The sequence below is a fragment of the Fusarium musae genome, chromosome 3 (assembly GCF_019915245.1).
Source record: "Fusarium musae strain F31 chromosome 3, whole genome shotgun sequence".
Taxonomy (NCBI): domain Eukaryota; kingdom Fungi; phylum Ascomycota; class Sordariomycetes; order Hypocreales; family Nectriaceae; genus Fusarium; species Fusarium musae.
Genome location: NC_058389.1, coordinates 4,352,739 through 4,372,606, shown reverse-complemented (window position 1 = coordinate 4,372,606; position 19,868 = coordinate 4,352,739). Strand labels below are relative to the sequence as shown.

The following is a 19,868-nucleotide window of genomic DNA, read 5'->3' as shown; positions in this document are numbered from 1 at the left end:
AAGAAGAAAGAAAAGAAAGAGCTGAAGAGGCCTCGGACTTGATGTGATAGAGGGACGGAACAGAAGTCGAGCTTGAACATGCTCTTTACCAGGATGATGCCTTCGCTCTTACCACTGCCACTGGAACTGTGACTGCCACTGATAGGACCAAAGTCCAGACGAGAGACACTCAGTCACTGGTACTGGCGAAAGGAGTTCACTTTGGCCACCTACTGAGCTTGGGATCCAGATCGAGAACCATACCACTGCATAGTGGTAAAAGATCATGATGGTTTCGGCAAGTTTTGGAATAATACATAGTATAACGTGACCTGTGCTCACTTGGCAAAGAATACAAAGGCTCTCTGTAGATGAATTTGTTAGCACTTGACCACAGATGGAATATTATATATAAAGAGATGAAGACGGAAAGCCAAGGCTGTAATAGACGAATTCCAAGAGAGGGCTTTTAGGCTCTTATTTATATCTTAATAGGTACACGTAATCAGAAGGTGCAACTGGCAGAAGAACAAATACAAACTAAGGGAGATAGACAGAAGCCGGCAATCTTGAACAAACTCCAAAACAGAGCCAGATATCCCCATCCAACAACAAATCTAAGCCAAACTTTTGCCGTCTGTTTCTACGAGCCATGACCCATCCTTAGTATTTGCTGCAGAGATCCCAGTCCACGGAACTTCACCGGGGTGCCAGCATGGCAACAGTTATTCCTAAGATTCTTCCTGCTCTCATGCTTGTTCGAGAGTCGTTGGTATCGAGAAACGGAGGCTCTGAACGCTACTATAACGCAGATTCCGGGACAGTTTGGAATTCAGGTCGGGGAGTCTCACTACCGTAGACTGGAGATATAGCACAATATCCCTGGACTATTTGGAGAGTAAATTATGGAGGGTAGCTTCAGCCCGCCCATAGTGCCGTTGATGGCACATTCGTCCCGGTAGTCAGAAATAAAGCACCTGAGCGTGGGGGAGATGATATCCGTATCTGGTTTATTTAAGGGCATATGACCCGTGAAAGTAGTGCCAACATATGGGATGGATGAATACAGTTCTGCAAGCTGGGCAGCAGAACGCATTGTTGGTCTAGAGGCGGTATCTAACATAATCCCTGAAGCAAGAAGCCCAAAATATATGTAAATAGGGGGTGATCACGCCTCTGCGAGTATCTCCCTTATCGTTCTGCTGATGGTGCTCGAATGGAAAGGCAGTGATGTCCTCCCAGCAGATGCTACATTCTAGCGAAACACCTCAAAAGATCATTCCATGCTACAGTTCAGGCTACCACTTCCCAAGTCACGAGACAACATGCTGCTCAAAACCTAACTTGATAAGATAAGAAGCTGTAGATGTAGTGTGAGGTTTCATGGATATTGAAACGAGTGTAAGGAGAATGGACGATAGTCTAAACCGTAACTGTGGCAAGGGCGAAGTAGTGTTTGACATGAACACAGTACAGTACCTCAAGTTTAGTGTGCTGGTACAAAAAAAGAGTCGTGATTGGCATCCTACCACATAATGCAGTCACTTCACTGCCAGTGGCATCCATGCCTCCCCATTTCCATCGAGTGCCACTGTTCCCAAGATTTGTCCGCGTTGGGTATGATCACTCATGATCAGGCTACTAACAATAGAATAAGAGGCAAAGAACTATGTTGCAGTATCAGCTCTTTACTATTGGCTTGATTCGCGTTCGTTCTTGTGAGAGCTTTTCCCCTTGCTAGTTGTCCCCTGGAACATGTCCTGCGAAAGCAATCTCCTTACAACTTCCACTGGACATGAACAGATCACATGGATATACAATAGAAGTCTATACCGACTCTCGTGGACTCTGGAAGCTTCTATTTGGACCTGGTAGGACCCAGTGTTGAGTGGATGATCATATGATTCGCCTCCAGGCACCGATATCACAGCCACCATGCTACAGCCCTGTTTCTCACCGAACGAAGAGCCTCCATAATTTCTAGACTGAAAGTGAGTAGAAGTCATCCGCCCTTCTCAATTTTCCCATTACATTTGCATCAGAGGTAAAGCTTGTTCAACAGACATCCAACCAAGTGTCTCTCACAGCTCGAGTCCGAGGTCGAGCCCAAGTAATTAATATCAACGGTAGCTAACGATCTGGAGGGTATAATTGGCCAAAGAGAGCTTCTCACGGTTTCTCGATATTTTTGAATGCTGTTAGAAGCTGTATTCCTTATTTCCCCAGACATGGTGGCGCATAGACCACAGGCCGTGTAACTGTTGCAAAAGTTTACACGTCAGCTTAACTTCCTGCTTCCAACAAGAATAATATAACATTAAAACTTCGAGGTCTCATAATTTCAACTTCTTCTAAAAATCACGACTGCACATGATCTAAAGATTTTGATGATGAGGCTGAGAATCTGGGGATTATACTTTGATTTTGTCCTCGCGCCATCCAATGGTAATTGGCGCAGTTTAGAAGTATAAACGATAAAATCCAGTGAGAGGCCAGCCTACCATGCTGGTTTTAGAAAACCTGCTCGTTCGGCGTAAAGCTTACACGGATAAGTGAACACAACGCCACCATTCACACTTCAACAGACTTCAAAGGTGACTCGATCAAAGAGCTCAACCAATACGTGAACACTACGAAACAATATTTTCAGAACTATCTTCCCCAAAGCCAAAAGTGTTCTTCACGTTCAGCCCTATGAGTCAGTCTCTGTTCCAGGAACATCCATCCATTGGTCCTTTGTACAATTTTGAGTGTAGACATAGACTTTTGTTCCGGTTTCTTCATCACACCCGACCTCAAGTGTCTGTTATAAGCTTCAAAACGCGAATATATGCTTGGAAACGAGAGCTTGGACTGAAATTCTCCCTTCGAAGCCCTAGACCTAAGCAGAAAACTTAATCACTCCTCTGGGTATAAGAAGACGGCTTCCCTCCCCATTGTTCCCTACCTCTTCTGATCTAACCATCTTCTTCTTTCATCAAGTTGTCTTCTGTCATCAAGTTACCTGCTATCTTACGATCTTGTATCATCAGCTTCACTTGTATCAACTTGACCATCTATCATCTTTGGGATCTCTGTCTTGGAATTTCTCTCTCGACATTTCTGACTTGACACTTCTCTCTCGATATCTCTCTATCTCGACATCTCTCTATCTCGACATCCCGGTCTTGATATTTCTCTCTATCGACATCACTCTCTCATCACATCCAATCACATATCTCCTTAACATATCTCTCTCTGTCTCTCTCTCGACATATAACTCTCTCTCGACATATAACTCTCTCTCGACATATAACTCTCTCTCGACATATAACTCTCTCATCACACATCTGTCACACTACCTCTCACCTTATCTCTCACGTCATCTTCCATCCATCATTCATCATGTGTGGACACGTCAACACCATAGTCAACCACATCTCCGCCATCCACTCCAAGGACACAATATGTGTTCTTAAAGACCTCCCTAATAACGAAGAGTGGCTTGCTATCCCTAATGATGTCCCAAATATCACAGAGGACTCGGAGGATAGCTACTGGCCAAACCTAGAGGCCAGTATTGATAACGATAAGATCAAGTTCAAGGACGTCTCCATCGAGTGCGTCGTCTGCCGGACCGACGTGACGATCTTCCCGAAAGATCATGTCGTCGACGAAGAAGTTGGCGAGAGCCACAGGGCCGTCATCCTCCCCTGCGGCCACATCTTTGGCGCCTCGTGCGTCAAGCAGTACTTCGACATGAAGACTGAGCAGCGACAGCCCGCGTCCTGCATCAAGTGTCGGGCCGCGTGCTACCACCCTGCCTGCGGACATCCCTTCTACGGGGAGCCCGTGCCTTGTAGTATACCTCGCATGGCGTTCACCCCGCATGTCGTGGGCAAGGGTGGTAGCATCGACGAGCGGTGCAGGTTTTGCACCATCCAAAAAGTAGGGCTTGACATCCTTCTTGAGGTCAAGCGGGCACCAGACCGCCCCAAGACTGTGGACGAATTCTTGGGCGTTGTCCTCAAGATCGATGGTAAGTCCTATACGGACAAAGCTTGTGCCGATGGGCTTCGCCGCGGGTCCCTGGAGCGGGTGTACTTCCCCTCCTCGGTGGCCGACCTCATGGAAGGCTACCTAGACCGACTGGAGGAGAAAGAAGACGGCCAAGATTACTGGATGAGTGGTCGCCTCGGCCAGTTCGGGGTCGAGCTATATGTCCACAAACAACAGGACTAGGGCATATTGCCCGAAGAATGATGAGATATGAGTTGCTTCGGATATTTTTTTCTTCTTTTTGGTGTTGGTTGTTTTGTTTTAAGCATAGGAATACAGCTCTTTGAATGTTATTCTTTATTTGTCCAAATGCAAAGAACAAACGTTTACTACTGGTTATAGCATGGCGAAAAAAAATGACATTACTGTATCAACAATATAAGATTGTACCAACACTGATCATTTTTTAAACATTACTTGTGACTGTCCTATTAGAAAATCATAAAACAACTCATTTCGCCAAATTGATAACATACTTGTAATGAAATAACATATCAATCTTCATAAGTGCTAAACAAAAATCTCATCCAAAGGACGATCCGTAACCATAACATACATACATAAGAATCCTTGAAGCCATCATAATCATTTCGCTGATTCCCAGATCAGCACAATAACACTATCCTTGATATCACCCACTTCCTCACCCCATCTCTTCTTCAAAGCCGGCTCATCGATGACACCCCTTTTCACGTAAGCCTGCCACACATCGCCTTCAGTAGTGGTGACAGAGTCCATCAACTTCCACACATTTCGTCGCCCTGTCCAGAACAACATCTTTCGGTCTGTTTCTCTTTCTTTGAGTTTCACGGGGCCAATGACGGAACGACGAGCGGAACTGGCTTTTCCGACAGTGGAAAGAGGCATGTCCGAGAGGTGGATTCCATCGGGGTATTCGGTTATGGTGTACCCATTCACAAGTACCCAGTTATCGCGGAAGCGGTAGCGTTGGAGAAAGCATGCCTCACCGCAGACGTCGGTGACAAGATGAGCTTGGCTTGGGGTGAGGTGATGACGCTGTCCATAGTCATGTAGGGCCAGGGGTTGAACACCCGTCTCATAGCTATCCAGATGTGAAGAGTAATCGTCGTTATCCTTGGGTGAGTAGAAGCTTGGAATGATGTGCATCTTCATCTTGGTATGCTTCGCCAAGCAGTCCTGAATAACACCGTCCCAACGTTTCTTGCTCGTAGGACTGTCTTCGACACCATCAAAGCATGGAAGATGTGTAACCTTGGAGATAGCAGGTCGTGTGAGAAAGATGGCTCCACCTCCATAGGTCGTCATGAATCCTTCGCCGATAGCCCAGTCTCCTCTCTCACTCGGCAATCCAATGTACAATTCTTTCTCAGAGTTATACGCGAATAGTCGTTCCTGGAGATATGAAAGGTTGGGTAGGAAGATCTCCTCGTCCAAGATGCCGTACCACTTCTTCATCTGTCCTTTCTGTGCGAGTGTAGCGCTATACTTCTTGACCGACTCCATCATGTTGAAGTATCTCTTGGCTGTCGAGATCTGACCCTCGGATATAGTAACATGAGCATCGATACCCAGTGACACCAAAACTTCGGTCAGCTTCTTCGCTTGTTGATAATGTCCCTGGTCCAGAACAAGCAGAAAACTCGCTCCATTGCCATGCTGATTCCCACCAGTCATCCACCTTGCCCAATCCTTCGCAACAGCGTAATCATCCCTAACAACGCGATCAAAACTCGTCGAGATCGCAAACACAAAGTCCGAAGCGTCGATCTGTCCTGGTTTCGGTCCTCCTACAATCGGAAGGTTCAGTTCCTGTCGTGCAACCAGATTCCTCCTCTCGGGAGTCTTGGTGTCGATAATTCGTGGTTGGTTTGAATGAAAGTCTGTATCGATGTTTGTGACTGAAGTATACTCAGAGTCCTGCTCTGAAACACGGACTTTCCATGCAGTCCATGAAGTTTGATCCGATAGTCCAATTTTCTGCCTTAGTCGCTCGAGGTACTGCTCTTCCGGAACTGGTCCTTTGATGGCGATTTCAGTATCATTCTTTGTTCGAGGCCAGTGCAGCCATCTTGTCTGAAAGAAGAGAATAACAACGACAACGAGAACAAGCAGCTGAACAACCCTGCGGGGAAGAGTAGGTGGGCTAGAAATCATAATCATGATGAATAGACAGTCCAATCCAGTAAAAAAGAGTGACTTGGGTGGGTATAACCTGGATAAATGAGTGTGTTGCCTGGCTATAACAAAGGCATGATCACGCTGCGAGAGGCGGGTAAGGACTGACTACGGTGAAAGAGAAGAAGCAAAGAAGAGACTTTGGACTCGCGAGTCGTGAGGCACAGCGAGAGATTTTAAGTAAATTAGACTCAAATGGCGTAGAGTGACAGACTGTCACAATGCCCTTGTCTAGTGTAAGTGGTAAATGGGCGCAGTGGGGGGAGGCCATCCCTCAAAGCATCATGAAACTAGGCGCCCCAGACCATGATCCCTGGTCGCACCACGTCAATAACGGTTAAAGAGGGGAAGGCCAAGGCGAGCAATTAAACTGTGACGAGGTCCGTGGTTCGTTTCATGGTTGATCAGTGGAGGTCTCAGGTCACGATATGTCCAAATGCAGTAATGAGAAACAATTGGGGTCAGTGTCAGAATTGAAGATCTCTTGACTCCTATTTCTGACAGCGTCTATTCAAAGTCCCAATGAATGCATGAAGGATGCTGATGTTGAATCCTGACGGGTGAGAGGCTATGACGGGACGAGAACTAGGTTGGGTGGTAATTTAATCTCTTGCCAATAATCAGACTAATGCAGGTACAACGACAGCCCTAGTCGCAAAATAAGTCGATTTCGGTAGGTAATTTATCTGATAAGCGGCAAGCTAGGGAAATGACCGCATCCCGTTGGAGACTCTTTGCCGAGCTCTAGCCTTGCATCATTCGCTAGACTTGCTGATGGTTGGACCCTTTTCTTCGTGGGCTGCTTCAGCATTTAGTGACTTCTTCCTGGGCGGTGTGATAGGTTCTGTTGCTGCCCTCGTGTGTATCGGTGTTGATGCCACTGTCGTCGGTGCTCGTGCTGGTATCGGCATAGGCATCGGCATCGGCGGTAGTGGCTGATGTTGTTGGGATCCGCGTCGTGAAGGCGGTGTTCCTGATGAACTTGGGGAATAAGCCGAGGGCATATTGGCTTCAACAGTTCGTCTGGCGTGTTCGAAACGATCGTAGCACTTAGCGATAGCCTCTTGGACCGACTGGTCCGCACGTACAATACCCGTGGCGAGAACTTCTCTAATGTGATCTTCGACCTTTTGAAACTCGGACTTATCGTATCTGTATCGGTCGGGAATACCGCTGTTGTGCAACAGAGCCAGCAGCCCCGCGATGACTGTGTTGGACGCAGCGAGAATAGTGATGGCTGTATCATTTTGGCCTCCAGCGCTGAGAGCTGTAATGCTAGCACCAATCATCAACTGCAGAACAAAAAGGATTGCACGAACGAAGCCGATTATGTGAAATGAGTAGGATGAAATGGTACGACGGTAGATGCAGTCGCGATAGAGGCCATGAGGAATGCCGTTTGGGGGCCAAAATCTACTGGTCGGATGAACAGGTTTGTTATCCTCTATATCCTTGATTCCGCCAACTCCCCGAGCTAGGATGGCCCATTCTGTAGGCGATAAGAAGCGGTATTTAACATTCTTATTTTTCTTCTGAGCGGCGCCATTCTCCCTGCTGCTCTGATCTGCCGCGTTCATGTAGTGTCCGAAATTCTGATTAGGGTCCATCGATGTCTGTTGGACGGTTGAGTCAACATCCGCCATGACGCGCTATCGAGCACCGCGGCTTTGATCTGCCGTATATTTTGAATTACAACTCGAGTTATAAAAGGTTATGAAGCAAGCAGGTGAGGCAAAAGCCAGCTTATGGACAGAGAAAGAGAAAGAGCTGAGAAAAGACAACGGTGATGCTTGAAGAAGCTGGCTAGGGTCAATAAAATGAAACAGAAGAGAGAATGAATGTCAAGAGCCGAATTGAAAAAGAAGGTAATGGTAGAAGACGAAGAAGAAAAGAGAGATTTCTGGTGATGTAAAAGGCATTCGTTGCTCGGCCTTTCCCGTTGCCATGTTATCTTGTCTCATATGAAGGCGGAATCTCATGCCCACTGCGGCTTCCACCGCGTAATCCTCCTCCATCCTCATGAATTTGGAGAGACTAAGTGCTTTCTGTAAATGTCCTCCGGTTCATCTTCTTAAACAGTATCTTACCAAGTTGAGAATAATTCCGAGAACCAGGATCCTTCTTAACAAAAACGTTGTGATATCGTTTCGCACTTCACTTACACGAGCTATTGTTGTACAACCAACGAAGGACCCTGCCAAGCCGTAATAGGCAATGTTTACGATAGAATCTTCAGCAGCTATGCAGGTCTCAGCCTCAAAATATTCGTTCTCATGTCCAGGAATGTTCAGTGTCTCAAACGCAACCAAACCACGACTCCTCACACAAAACAAAAGAAGCATTCACAAAGAATAACTGTATTCGTAAATAAATATCATTTCTATGTTCATTTTCATGTATATGTCAGACCCTCCCACTCAGCAAAGTACAGCACAATCACTCATGACTCTAAATCACTGCCCATGCCCTCCTGATCCGGGTAAACCATGTAGAACCGCACAAGCCATACAAACGCCACAGTGCATACATACAATCAACGATACACTCGCTAAATATTTCATCTTTCAAAATCAAGAATCCTGCACAAGATGGGGGATGTCGTCCACCTTGGCCTGTCCGTTGAGAATGGCATTCACCGCCGTGAACAGCGGATACTCCGACTCTAGACCGCGAGCCTTGAGGAAGCTGTTCACCTCCTCTGCGGTGGTGGTACCCTGGATCTTCTGTCCGTTGAGATCTTGCTTCTCAACCTCTTGCACGGAGATTCCCTTCTCGACCGCCTTCTTGGCACAGCGGAAGTTACGACCACCGGAGCAGGATGTGATGAGATCGGCGACACCGGCGGAGGATTCGGTAAAGGTAGCTGTGTGGACGGTCTCGCCGAAGAATTCCTTGCCGAACTTGACCATTTCCATGAGACCGACGCGCATGATGGCTGCCTTTGCGTTATCACCCCAACCACGACCGTCAACGAAACCAGCTGCGAGAGCAACTACGTTCTTCAAGGCACCGCTCAGAGATACACCCGCGACATCGGAGACCATCTGGACGTGGAAGTAAGGTCGGTGGAAGAGAGTTCGGAAGCAATCCTGATCCAGAGGAGGATAATCGGCTGGCATAGCGGTGAGCTTGGTCTTGGAAGTTCGGCCTCGAACATCCTTGTGCTGCATCTCAGGGAGCTCGCCAATTGTAGGGTTGGGGCTACCGGTTCGTGGTGTAGGAGCTCTGCTGTTATCGAGAGCAGGAGGATCGTAAGCAATAGTAGTCTCTGACCACTTCTCTTCAGCAATTTCACGAGCCAAGTTGGCACCACTGAGGGCACCACAGTAAATGCCTAGTCCATCGCCAATCCACTCGCTGAACAGGCTGATACCGTCATCAGTGACATTGACACCCTTGATACAGCTGATTCCCCTCGCATAGGGAAGAATGTGACCATTGACCTGCTTGCAGACGTTTGCGATGAACTGATGGGGCAAGTTGAAGACGAGGATGGTGGAGTCCTTGACAGCGTCGCGGATGTCGGGGTTGGCGATGATGTTTGAGGGCAGAGGAATACCGGGCAGGTACTTTACGTTCTCATGGTGCTTGTTGATGACTTCTGTGAGCTTCTGGGGCTTGTCGCCGGTGGTTTCGTCATATAATTTGGAGTCCTTGGTAATCGTCACGTCCTCCTCGTAGACCCACATCTGGACATCTTCCTCGAAGAGATCTTTGTTGGCGCGTGTGTTTTCAGCGACGATTTTGGCAATTGTTGAGCCCCTAGAAGCGTCTATTAGTCAATGGCTCAGGCAAAGATGGAGGTAAAGCCGGAGAAGCGGAAGACATACCAGTTACCTGATCCCACAATGGTCACCTTGTGCTTCTTTGAATGTCCACCCAAGCTCGCCATGTTGCCGAATGTCGCAGAAGAATAAGTGCGGAAATAAGTAGCACAAGACAGTAATCTCGAAGATTTAGCAAAGACGAAAGAAGAGCGCACTACAAGCGATCGAAACATACAAGGGAGAAGAGATTTGTGTAAAGGTAAGTAAGGGCGAAAAAAGAGCTTTATGAGGGGTACTGAAGCTGAATAGTCCGAGGGACACCAGCTCCAGCTTTCCAGGTTGTTGAACCCTGGAGCAAGCCACAATGACGCATGGCAGAATGAGATAAGTGACACCGCCTGCTCCAAGGGGCAAAGCGTCCCATCAAAACCCCATTGATATCCGTGATAATGGAGCTGGAGAAATCTCGAGACCTTGATGAGGCCGAGGGGCAGTTTTTCACATGCAAGCAGATAGGAATTGCTGTGGCTGCAAATGTCAATTGGAAGATGTTTTTCTCGAAGAAGCGCAGAGTTATAGCCGTACAAGTTGAATTACTATATGAAGCACGCTTGAGGAATAATTTCACTTCTCAACGATAGCTTCAATCACATGGAAACAACATAAAATTCCAATTCAACTTTTTTTCAAGTGGGATTTCACATGTCGAACAAACAACCTCGAAACAAGGATCTCTGCCTGCAAAGTCTAGGATTCTCCGGGAGACAAGGGGGCAAAGATGCATAATCCAGGAACAGCTACAGCACCGAGCCCCGTTCCGTAATCCGCGGGCCGATCCCCTTGTCGCGTGACGAGCACATGTTAAAGAACAAAAGGAAATCATGGGCTTAGATCAAATGATGTACATTTTGAGGTCGTCGCGACTAAGAGTCGCTTCATGTCACGATATAGCTTCCTGCCGAGGATGTATCGTTGCATTGCAACGGATTCAAGGGCGCTAGAGCTCAACCGCATGTTGACGTTGCCGAGTTTACCCCAACGAAGTCATCTCACTCCCATCCCTTTTATCCGTGTAGAGGTCAGTGTATTTAACAGAGATACGAATGCCTGCATTTAGTTATTGGAGATATTTGATATGAAACTATATCTGTCAAATCTGAACTTTTGTAAATGTGAAGGCTGATCCCACCCTCGATATGCCAGTATGAAGTACGGGGATGTCCCATCACCCAACGATTAAGAACAGTCAAATCCCAAGACTAAATTTACTCCGTCGCCATTTCAGTTATACTCGCCCAATAATTCCACCTTCTCCTCATCTGCCGATGGGAAGTGATTAAGCATGGCCGACAGAGAACGTTTCCGCCCGTGCGATTTCCTCTCGTCCTTCTCTTCAGTCCTCTCACCATTTCCAAAAACAGGCTTGAAAACATTATCGTAAACCATCCAGGCCACAGTGAACATCACAGTCATGGTGACAGCCAACCACTGGGGCACTCTGCCGCGCTTGTCAGCCAGAAACTTGGACAGAAGAATGACCGTGCCGAAGAAAAAGACAGTGAAGAACAGGAAAAAGAATGCTCCTATCCTCTGTCTCAACGTCGTTATCGTGTATGGCTGTAGTGAGTGCAGGTAACGCTGATACCCATCGGGGAGTTCATGTTCCTGGGCACCGTCTTTGATGAGATTGAGATATCGAGCACTGGCTTGTGCGTAGCCAGGTTCACGTTGAGGACCGAGTAGAAAGCGATACCACCACTTGTGTTTGCGAGGGTCATCAGGCAAGTCCTTGTCAGGAATCTGTGGCGCAAAAAGTGTTCTTGACAGAAAGGGTCGAGGGATATCAGGAAATGGCTTCTCGGGAATGGACATCTTGGGAGGCAATGGTATGCAAGGCACAACAATCTCTTTGTAACCAGCCCCGCCACCTTCAGTGCGGATGATGGTGCGGTAATCCTCCTCTGTCACCTCGTAGACCACACCGATAAGACCTTCATCCCATCTAATCTCCTCAGAGTGTGGTGGCTGCGGAGGCTCAAAAGGTGGAACTGGCACCTTGGGAGGCAGCTTTGGCTTCTCAGGAAGCTTTCTGTAATCGACGTTCGCAAAGCATGGCTCGCGATAAGGAATTCCAGGAAGGTTGAACTTAAGCTCCAACGTCGGCACCGACACGTTCACCTGAGACAGAGGTCTAATGCCACGAACGCCCAGAAATGTCTCGGCGGCGAGGTTAGATCCATAAGCGAGATACAGATACGTCTTTGGCGCAGGATGGTCTCGATCGATGATATGATCCTCAGCAGCTTGAGCTAGACGTGCAGCTGATGTACGAGGGATAGAAGAGATCGGCGGATACTTCTTCGGTTCGGGCCGCTGCGCAAGAACACTGAACTTGCGCAGGACGACAGAGAGCGAAGATTTACTGGCTGCATCGCGGGCGTTCATTGGGCTTGACATGACGTCGAGTGAGAACCTTGGAAGCTTAGGCGTAAGCTTACAACTGATTGATAGGGCCGTTGCACAAGTGTCGCTAAGGTAGATCGGTGATCCTGCCAGGTGGCGGAGGGGTGATATCTAAAGCAAAGCGCTCACAAATAATAAACAATCACAATAAATGTTCAAAGCATGGGGTTTCCAGGGAGATAAAGGCGTTGTTCATCATGAAACGGGTCATCGATTCGGGCGGAGCGGAGATAGTGGGCGTCCCTTGCAAGCTGCTGAATAATGCGCCGCGCGGATAAGGTATGGGAATAGTTGCGCCGACCGATGGTCCGCAGTTAAAGTCCGCCTCGCTATTGATGAACCCCGGGCTATCGGGCTTTGCCAAGATTATCTGGCGAATTGGCTTGCTGAACGATTACCAAGCGATGAGCCGATGCGACAGATCGCAGCGACGCAGATCAAGATTAATGAATTCCTCCATTGTATCGAGAAACCCTCCGGCTGTGCAGGGTAAGCCGGACCAATTTGGACCATTTCAATAACTGACGTTGTCTACCACCTTATCATCTATATTCATTGTTTAATTTGTTAGTGGGGGGGTTTCCTTGATATCTGTACCTTAGAATATTTAGGGAAAAGTGTGTTTTGTTTGCGATAAGTATACCTCAAGTTGACTTGTTGATATTGGACTTGGACGTATTTAGAACTATCGTGTCTTTGTTATTAGAGTGAGTAGTAGGTATCGTGCTACAACCTACCTATAGGCCTGGTATTTGGAACGCTTTGATTTATCGTAATTTTCGGGAACCTTAGAAAATTCATTTTCATGCAGTGATTCATGAATGTTTACCTTGGGCAAGTGCCATCGCAATGAAGCAGGCAAGAGGCATTCATCAATCTCATGAGTGTGTCCGCTCCTTCCCTTTTGCCATCAGCTTCCATTATCTGCTACTCATCTCAGCAAACCAAAAACCTTTTTCGAAATTACTCTACTTTCTTAAACATTCTTTGATTCTGCTCGTGATCTCGGCATCGTTTTATTTCTCCTTTGCCCACCCAGGTGATAACCCAGATTGTACCCTCCAATCATTTAGGGGAACTGTAAGTCAGATCCCCTACAACGAACGTTGTGCACCCCTCCATTACAGTTTCAACCACTGACAGTCTTGCAGCCTGCACCAATGCCGGCGCGAAGAGGTGGGAAGTCTGGTCCACGCTCAAAGCCTACGCGGCATTCAGCGAGGATTGTGGCCCTGGGACAACTCGACACTACCCCAAACCGTCACGATCAGTCTCCTCATGCAGTTCAGACTCAGGACCCAACACCGGCATTACCAAATCAGGGCGCAAATTCTGAGCCTCCAAACTCTGAGATCCCGTCGACAAACGAATTTGATGATGACCTCAACGATGATGATCTGAGGCGGCTGGTTGAAGCTGAAGCCGTTCCATCCGCTCAACCACCTATTGATTTCTCATGGTCTGAAATCGGTTCAACACGCCGAAGCTCGCCTCTACGGGAAGACGAGCCAAGCTTTTTAGACAACCAAGATTCTCTTATCGACGAATTTTCCAGTCCAAAGTCCGGTCTAGGCAAGCTTCCCAACACTCAGCCACTGCCATCTGAGCCTGATCAGGAAAGTAAAGAACCTCCTTTTGTTGACTTTTCTGAGACAGCTTCTACTGTGCGACGAAGTTCACCTTATTATTCCTTGGCTGCCTCTCAGATTGGAGATGATGAGCCTCTGAATTTCGTTGAAAACAATCCTTCGGCACCACTACCAAGCACCATACAAGATTCGATACAGTCTCTTGGATTACCACCTTTCCCTGAACTAGAAGCCATGGATCACTTGCCGGAAGATGAGTTATATGATGTCACGCCTCCCAAGTCGACGGCTGAGCTTGAAGCTGAGACATCGCGAAAAGAGGAGGAAGCACCTGAAGCTGCCCCAGAAAGTTCACAGCGTACTAAGAAACCAAGTTCGTCACAGAACTCAAAGACAAAAGGAAGGCCGGGGAAGACCACAAAAAAGAACGATGCCCTTGTGAGAGTGTTGGAGGAGGAGCTGGAATCATCAGAAGAAGACGAAGGAGAGGAGCAAGCATCTTCAACCCCTGAAAAGCCACCAGAGAAGCCTCCAAAGCGGAAGAACGGCGCTCGCAAAGGCAAGGAAACGCCAGAAAGTAAGCCTGCCGCCACGGCCACTCAGGATACACGGAAAAGTGAGCAACGACCCAAGGAAAAGAAAGGCCGGAAACAACGAGCGAAGACTCCCATCCAGTTTGACGAAGAGACACAGCAAATAAAAGAGGTAACACCACGCAGGGTACCGGAACAGCAACCTCGCATGCCAATCGTCAGCAGTCTCAGAAAATCGTATGCTGGCTCTGTCTCTCCCATGGCAAGTGCAGGGAAAGGGACGCCCGGCTCAAAACGAAAGCCTGCACCGAAGCGCAAACCGCCTGCTAAAGGCACTTTCCAGAAGGAGAAAGCTTCCCAGAAAGTCCCTCCAGCTACACGAAAGTCAGATCTGAAGAACGTGGTGCCTCAAGCGAAACCTGATACGACTGAAAAAGGGAATGAACGTGTAGTTCCTGCTACAAAAGCAGCAGCTAAGCCTTTACCCGCGATTACCAAGAGAATAACCCGAGCCCATGTAAAAGAGGAGGAGGCGCCAGTGTCGCAGCCTCCAGAAGTCTCAGAGGCACAAGAAACAAAAGATGAGACCCAGGGGTCGACCCGGGACCCTATCGTGCTCTCTAGCGACCCTGAAAGCTCTTTATTCTCGGATGATGACGATGCCTTTGTCCCAATTGAAGACTTACACCAAAAAGTGAAGACTCGACCAGAAAGGAAGGCCCAATCAGTAATGGGGGAGTTGCTTGTTGACCCGATTGTCGACGTGGAACCAGCGGGCCATACCCATCGTGAGAAAGCGCAACCTTTTACACGCCCACAGACCTTACCGCAGAATCCCGAGGCTCCTGGCCCTTCACGTCCTCAAGAAGAACAAATCTCTCAGCAGAGGACAGAAATGACGGTTAAGCGGGACCCTAAGCAACTTGTTGAAGAACCTCTTCCAAGCACGAAGGGAAACCGTGCAGCTCAGAAGGGCCGAGAGGTTTTGTCCGCCCGCGATACTAATATTCTCGTTCAACAAGATACCTCACGGGCAAGGACCTTGAAAAGACCCGCTAATACAGTTGATCCCATCGTTGATACTTCTCACCCACCTCGCAAGATCAGCAAAACTTCAAGGAGCTTCAGTATCAGCCAGGCGGGTAGCCCGTTGCCACTTGAAACAAGCCCAGCGCAGCTTGTTAGTGGAACAAGTCCAAGTGCTATGGAAGAAGTTGAATCTGCGAAAGTGCCCAAACGCAACCAACAGACGGAGCCTAGAAGATCCCAACGCCTTCGAAGAACTGCGGAATAGGAATCCCCATATACTGATGGCAATTACTTACAACAAGAGTACCTTTCTAGTCTGGCAGCTGCTGAGGCCATTCCTGACAAGACCAGAGTGGGATTGAGACCTAAACCGACAACGAAGGTCAAAACTGAGCCTGCTAATTTGCGCCCCGAGCCAAGTTCAAGTGATCAAGACATTCATGCTCAGATACTGGCGTCCCTGCAGGGACAAAAGGAGGCTACTGCCGAAGTGGAACAGGCCACGGAGCATGACAAAGTCCGCGGCAATAGAGAGTCTCCCAGACAGACACGGCCGGCAGGGCTGAATGCAGAGATAGGAGAGAAACTCCATGGACTAGTCGAGGTAAGGTCCAATGCCGAGGGTCGTTTCAATGCTAACATGCTGCCTAGATGATGTTGGATCATCTCCAGGCCAAGGAAGCGAGCATCTATCGTGGCGCTGATGCCTATCGGAAGAATGGCCTCAATTGCGTGGACAAGATTGAACGACGCTACATGCAAGAGAGGCAGGCGCTCAATGAAACGTGGAAGAGGGATGGTGATAGGTTCCTCCGGGGGACGCGGGCAGCCAAGGCAGCGATTGATGAGCGCGGAAAGATACGAGAGAAGGCGATGCAGCAACTAAATGAAACGGCAACAAAGCGCCGTCACTTGTTTGAACAAGCGACGACAAGTTTACGAGCGCTCCACGGGCGATTAATGCAGGGAAACCTTGCAGACTACGCAAATTGAGATGATTTACTGTCCAGATTTTGTAATGATACAAGATGGCACTTGCTGGAGCTAGGTAATAGACAAGTCTGACTCGTTGTGGGTATGTGATGGCCGTTGGTGGAATGGGGACTGAAAATCAGGGTTCAATGGCGGCAGGGATCAAAAGGTTGATTGATGGGTCAGTTTCATGTTAGTCGAGCGGTAAGGATCCCGAGCCTGGCCAATGTTATGGATGAGGAGTCGCTAGGCATTGATAGTGATCTTATTGAGAAGTGATGTCCTCGCTATGATGGTACCCATGATCACAGAGCTACAGAATTTGGGTAAGACATAAAGCGATCTGAAGACGATTGAGACGATGTTAAGATGGGGTGGGAAGCAAATCCAAGGTTTGAGACTGGTGGCATTCTAGGCATGTTGAATGGACGGGTGAATGGGAAGAGAGCCATTCTTCGCTTATTCGATGAGGCTAGACTCGATACGGGAAGCATCGTAACTGGCTTCACTGGCGTTTGGATGAGGGTGGAAGAATGCTTGGCGAATAGCGGTTAAAGGGAAGCGAGAGAGGTAGACGAACATCACGATGGGGACTGGATGATATAACCATGAGACACTTGGAGACGAGTGCTGTTGATCTCGCGTGCCATGATAAGCATCACGATCTTCGAGATTAGCTGCCTGCCCTATCGAGCTGATAAAACATTACTGCATTCGTGGCTGGTGATGTCGATATCTGGAGAGTACAGTCCGGGAGGCGTTTTCGGCGCCATAACGAGAACGGGAAACGATGACGATGGTGGTTTACCTTAGGTTGTGGGTGACGTAGTGAGTTTGTGGCGCGGACGGGGTCATTCCCAAGTCCGAGATTTAGATGGTATGCATGATATAAGAGATCCAGACCTGCTGATGAGGCCGTTACGATTAATGCTGCTGAATATCTATTATACTAAAAAGCGATTTACGAATATTAATTGCCTTTTTCTTATTAATATTTAATTACTCTGATTCTCTGCTTGGACCTCTTGTGCTTGGATATCAACTGCACTCTGTTTGTTACAGCTTGAAACTTGAGTGGCACGACTCGACAGGATGGGTTCAGATGATGCGGGGCATATTTCTACACCAGGGTGAGTAAGACGATTGTTTCATTCTGTTCTGTTCTGTTCTGTTTCGTTTGACGTTTGTTCTGTGCCATTCCGTTTATTCAGAGGCCAGTGTTTTTATTCTGTTTCAGTCACGAACAATGGGCACATTCAATATCCCCAACCACTCTTTGTCACATCGTCATATGACCACTGTGCATAAGGGAGGCCCAACCATTCTTCGTCCTAGGTGATGAAAAGGGCCCCCTAAATCTGCCTAACTCCTTTGGTCACTGGATAAAGACGAGAGGTCCGTCTGCATCACATCAGTCAAAGCTGGCTGCCCGCATTGCAATGGATCCGTCCGTCTCTTACAAGCAGGAGAGGGGGGGCCTCCAGGGCATTGGCGCTAAAATGCCAGTGCCGTCGTCTGCCCCGCCTCCACTGCGTCCTGGGCTCGTGGACTGGGCTGAGCCTCCTGTCCAACGCGGCAGCTGCAGACACTGCCCTTCGCTCCAGTTTTTTTTTTTCCTTTCTCTTTTTTTTCTTCTCCCCAGACCTCAATTCAACCTTTCTTCACGTTGCACAAGGGTCGAAAACTACCTGAAAAGCCTCGGTATAATACCACTGCCACTAGTTCAATCAAGAGCTGTTTCTATTGTGTACGGATACCTCTTATTCAGATTCCCACTGTTGACCCCGCTTCCACTGTCGTCTTCTGCCTATTGTGCCCGTCAGTCACTTACACTGCCTGCTGCATCCGTTCTTCTTCAGCTCAGATTACTTCCATCTGCTCTATTTCTTCATTCCTTTACACTCTCATCTTTTACAAACTACTGCATCTCAATCCTCAGCGCATTGCCATCCTCTGTGCATCCGTCTTTTTACCAATCGTTTTCTGACATCTTTGTCTTGTACAGTCGCTTGCACGGTCTTCTTAACTTTCGGAGCCGCCGATCACGACGTCCAGGCAGCTCAAGCTCGGCTGACACCTCGGACTCAACCTTAACCGCCAATTCCGACTACGAGATCACACCCGCAGACTCGACATCGTATTCTCCTGAAATCTCTCCTCGTTCGTCGACCTCATCTACCTCTACTGCATCCTCGACATCCAAGCAACACAAGATGCCGTTTCGTCAGAGGATGGCTCGCCACTTTGGCGATTCGGTATGTAACTGTAACCCCGCATCTCCGTGCATGCCTGTCTAGGTAATGATCCAATGCGCCTATCTTTGAGATGCGCTTTTGGTAGAGTTTATCATGGAATGCGACTTGTCTAGTGGCGTTGGCGCTAACAACTTACATAGCTTGCCCCCGAGAAACCCTACCTCAGCTACTATGATGTCCTCTTGACAGCTGAGGATATCAAGGCGCTCAAGCACGACTGGTTAACAGATAACAATATTGCTTTCTGGGAAGAATATCTGGAGCGCGAAACACTTCCCAAGTATCCTCAAGCTCGTATCGTTTTGCTCCGTCCTAGCATGACATTCTTACTCATGAAAGAGCCCGACCTCCGATCAGTCCAGTCCGCCCTTCCCGATTTCTCAAAAGTCACCCATATCTTCTTACCCATCAACGACAATCGTAATGTGAGCGTCGCCGAGGGTGGTAGCCATTGGTCGCTTCTCCTCGTCTCGACACTCGATGGTGTCGCCTTCCACTACGACTCCCTTGGTGGTGCCAACTACTCCGAGGCCAACGTTGCGACTCGCAAGCTTGCCAACATCCTCGGACGGCCTCTTCGGTTTATCAACCTCGAAGATTGCCCCCAGCAGGAAAACGGTAGCGACTGTGGTGTCTTTGTCTGCTTGTTGATGCGCCACCTCCTCGTCAAGCGCCTTCTCTGCGCTAATGCCCGCGAGAAGGTGTCGATGAGCATGGGTGGTAAGATGGTCGACAGTTATGGAGGCCGCAAAGAGATGATGCGAATTATCGAAAACCTCCGTAAGGAGGGCGAGCGCAGGCGATCGTGAGTACCCCAAATCTTTACCCCCCTCCCTTTGAATGGCGTATCTAATAATCAAGATAGGAGAAGCGCCAGCCCATTTTCGAACAAGACACCGCCGCGGATCGAATAGAGAACGGACTGCTACGGCTCTTGCGAAGAATTCGAGGAACTCATAAGACAATTCAGGGAAGCTCAGGCGGCAAAGGCGCGTAATGCCCGACAGCCCTCGAAGTCACCACCTTGTTCACCACGCCGTTCACCTGCCCGTTCTCAAGAGGCGAAGAAGTCACCAGTCAACCAAA

General features: G+C 48.3%; 7 protein-coding genes across 7 annotated transcripts; 3 read left to right on the top strand and 4 right to left on the bottom strand.

Annotated features, from left to right (window-relative positions):
- Positions 1 to 3,363: 3,363 nt before the first annotated feature.
- Positions 3,364 to 4,200, top strand: J7337_004778 (uncharacterized protein; the record flags this gene model as incomplete). The annotated part of the gene is made up of 1 exon (XM_044822467.1): positions 3,364 to 4,200. One exon carries the CDS (start codon positions 3,364 to 3,366, stop codon positions 4,198 to 4,200), a length of 837 nt encoding a protein of 278 aa, XP_044683800.1.
- A 402-nt stretch (positions 4,201 to 4,602) lies between these two features.
- J7337_004777 (uncharacterized protein) lies at positions 4,603 to 6,159 on the bottom strand (the record flags this gene model as incomplete). The annotated part of the gene is made up of 1 exon (XM_044822466.1): positions 4,603 to 6,159. One exon carries the CDS (start codon positions 6,157 to 6,159, stop codon positions 4,603 to 4,605), a length of 1,557 nt encoding a protein of 518 aa, XP_044683799.1.
- Positions 6,160 to 6,929: 770 nt separating this feature from the next.
- J7337_004776 (uncharacterized protein) lies at positions 6,930 to 7,817 on the bottom strand (the record flags this gene model as incomplete). The annotated part of the gene is made up of 1 exon (XM_044822465.1): positions 6,930 to 7,817. One exon carries the CDS (start codon positions 7,815 to 7,817, stop codon positions 6,930 to 6,932), a length of 888 nt encoding a protein of 295 aa, XP_044683798.1.
- A 927-nt stretch (positions 7,818 to 8,744) lies between these two features.
- GLD1_1 (mitochondrial glycerol dehydrogenase Gld1) lies at positions 8,745 to 10,066 on the bottom strand (the record flags this gene model as incomplete). The annotated part of the gene is made up of 2 exons (XM_044822464.1): positions 8,745 to 9,936; positions 10,005 to 10,066. 2 exons carry the CDS (start codon positions 10,064 to 10,066, stop codon positions 8,745 to 8,747), a joined length of 1,254 nt encoding a protein of 417 aa, XP_044683797.1.
- Positions 10,067 to 11,222: 1,156 nt separating this feature from the next.
- On the bottom strand, positions 11,223 to 12,398 carry J7337_004774 (uncharacterized protein; the record flags this gene model as incomplete). Its single annotated transcript, XM_044822463.1, has 1 exon — positions 11,223 to 12,398. One exon carries the CDS (start codon positions 12,396 to 12,398, stop codon positions 11,223 to 11,225), a length of 1,176 nt encoding a protein of 391 aa, XP_044683796.1.
- Positions 12,399 to 13,564: 1,166 nt separating this feature from the next.
- On the top strand, positions 13,565 to 16,548 carry J7337_004773 (uncharacterized protein; the record flags this gene model as incomplete). The annotated part of the gene is made up of 3 exons (XM_044822462.1): positions 13,565 to 15,668; positions 15,858 to 16,159; positions 16,207 to 16,548. 3 exons carry the CDS (start codon positions 13,565 to 13,567, stop codon positions 16,546 to 16,548), a joined length of 2,748 nt encoding a protein of 915 aa, XP_044683795.1.
- Positions 16,549 to 18,740: 2,192 nt separating this feature from the next.
- On the top strand, positions 18,741 to 19,591 carry J7337_004772 (uncharacterized protein; the record flags this gene model as incomplete). Its single annotated transcript, XM_044822461.1, has 2 exons — positions 18,741 to 18,782; positions 18,923 to 19,591. 2 exons carry the CDS (start codon positions 18,741 to 18,743, stop codon positions 19,589 to 19,591), a joined length of 711 nt encoding a protein of 236 aa, XP_044683794.1.
- Positions 19,592 to 19,868: the final 277 nt, after the last annotated feature.